The 1,381-nt window shown below is 51.6% G+C and overlaps 1 protein-coding gene across 1 annotated transcript, besides 2 other annotated features; it reads left to right on the top strand.

Moving 5' to 3' along the window:
• Positions 1–1,381: a sequence feature (areas not merged during assembly with more than two copies in the genome that could not be assigned to a particular haplotype).
• Positions 694–717: a microsatellite.
• Positions 953–1,381, top strand: Tc00.1047053433559.10 (trans-sialidase, putative; the record flags this gene model as incomplete). Its single annotated transcript, XM_797190.1, has 1 exon — positions 953–1,381. A coding segment is annotated over one exon (429 nt), but the record flags the coding sequence as incomplete, so codon positions are not given.

Raw genomic sequence — 1,381 nt, forward strand, 5'->3', positions numbered from 1 at the left:
GAGAACGAATTAGGGAATGAAAGGGGTAGTTTTGATTTCTGGTAAAAAAAAATATTGTGGGATTTATTTTTGGATACTTGTGTGGCTACGGTGCGGGTGCACCCGCACCAGACGGCAGTATACCACACAGATTCCAAAAATGCCCAGCTCTATCGAACATAAAAGTGACCGAAGAAATTAGGGAGGGAGTGGGGTTGTTTGTTTTCTGGTAAGGAACATTGGGTGATTTTCACACAGCATGTTAATTGTGTGTGCATAAGAGGCATAATCGTGGAATTGCCCCGGTATGAGAAAACCATTGTGGCTGGCGGTGCTATGGTGTTGCTGCACTTTCCATTTTATTCTATCGTGTTCCAAGACCCACCAATAACAGAAGCATATTTAAGGGATGAACAAATAATAAGTTGTATTGATGAAATGGTGCACCCCGTGCAACCGTACGGAGTGGGGCACCGCGTCATGGATGGATAAGGATCCGTTTCCACGTGTAACTGGAGTGGGTGATTGTTCGCTCGCTGTGCGTTGTGTGTTGGCTGCGGGGCTGTGGCCGTATCCCGTTGGCCGCGAGACTGAACTGGAGGCGGCGGCGGTGTGTCTCTTTTCCTCGCCCATTGTGGGTGAATGCGGGCGGTGTGCGCGTTTTTTGTGTGGAGGACCGAATTCTTCCACGCGCGGTCTGGCAGCACTGCGATTTGTGTGCGTGTGTGTGTGTGTGTGGGCGATGGTGCTCCGCGCTGTTCCTTCCGGATTCTCTTGTGTCCCGCTCTCCGCATGGGTGCTCTGCTCTGCTCCCCACGGACGTGTCTGATGTATTGCCGCTTTTTTCTTTTTCCACATGTTGAACACAGACACACGCTAGGAAGGAAAGCAAACAAACGCGAAACGCTACTGTGAGATTCGAAGGCTCTGAAAGCACCAACAGCACACACACCGCCCACCCACACCTACTTACATGATCTCACGTGTTGCTGCAGTCATGGCACCCAACAAACACAACCGTCGCCGCGTGACCGGATCCAGCGGAAGGAGGAGGGAAGGGAGAGGGAGTGAGCCGCAGAGACCCAACATGTCCCGGCATGTGTTTACTTCCGCGGTGCTGCTCCTCGTCGTGATGATGTGCTGCGGCACCTGTGGAGCCGCGGCCGCTGGAGGGAATAATGGGAAGAGTGATTTAATAAATATTCATAAGCTGCAGGGAGTCGATCTATTTGTGCCGCAGACGATGCTGGTGCGGCCGAAAGGGGGGACTTCTCCAGAAATGAAGTTGGATTCCTTTGTTACACCCTCTCTCGTCAGTGCTGGTGGAGTAATTGCGGCTTTTGCCGAAGGTCACGAAAACGTCCGAAAAGACAATGACCAATCAATCAGGCACTTTTACTCT

Source organism: Trypanosoma cruzi, genomic scaffold (genome assembly GCF_000209065.1).
Source record: "Trypanosoma cruzi strain CL Brener 1047053516803 genomic scaffold, whole genome shotgun sequence".
In the NCBI taxonomy this organism is placed as follows: Eukaryota; Euglenozoa; class Kinetoplastea; order Trypanosomatida; family Trypanosomatidae; genus Trypanosoma; species Trypanosoma cruzi.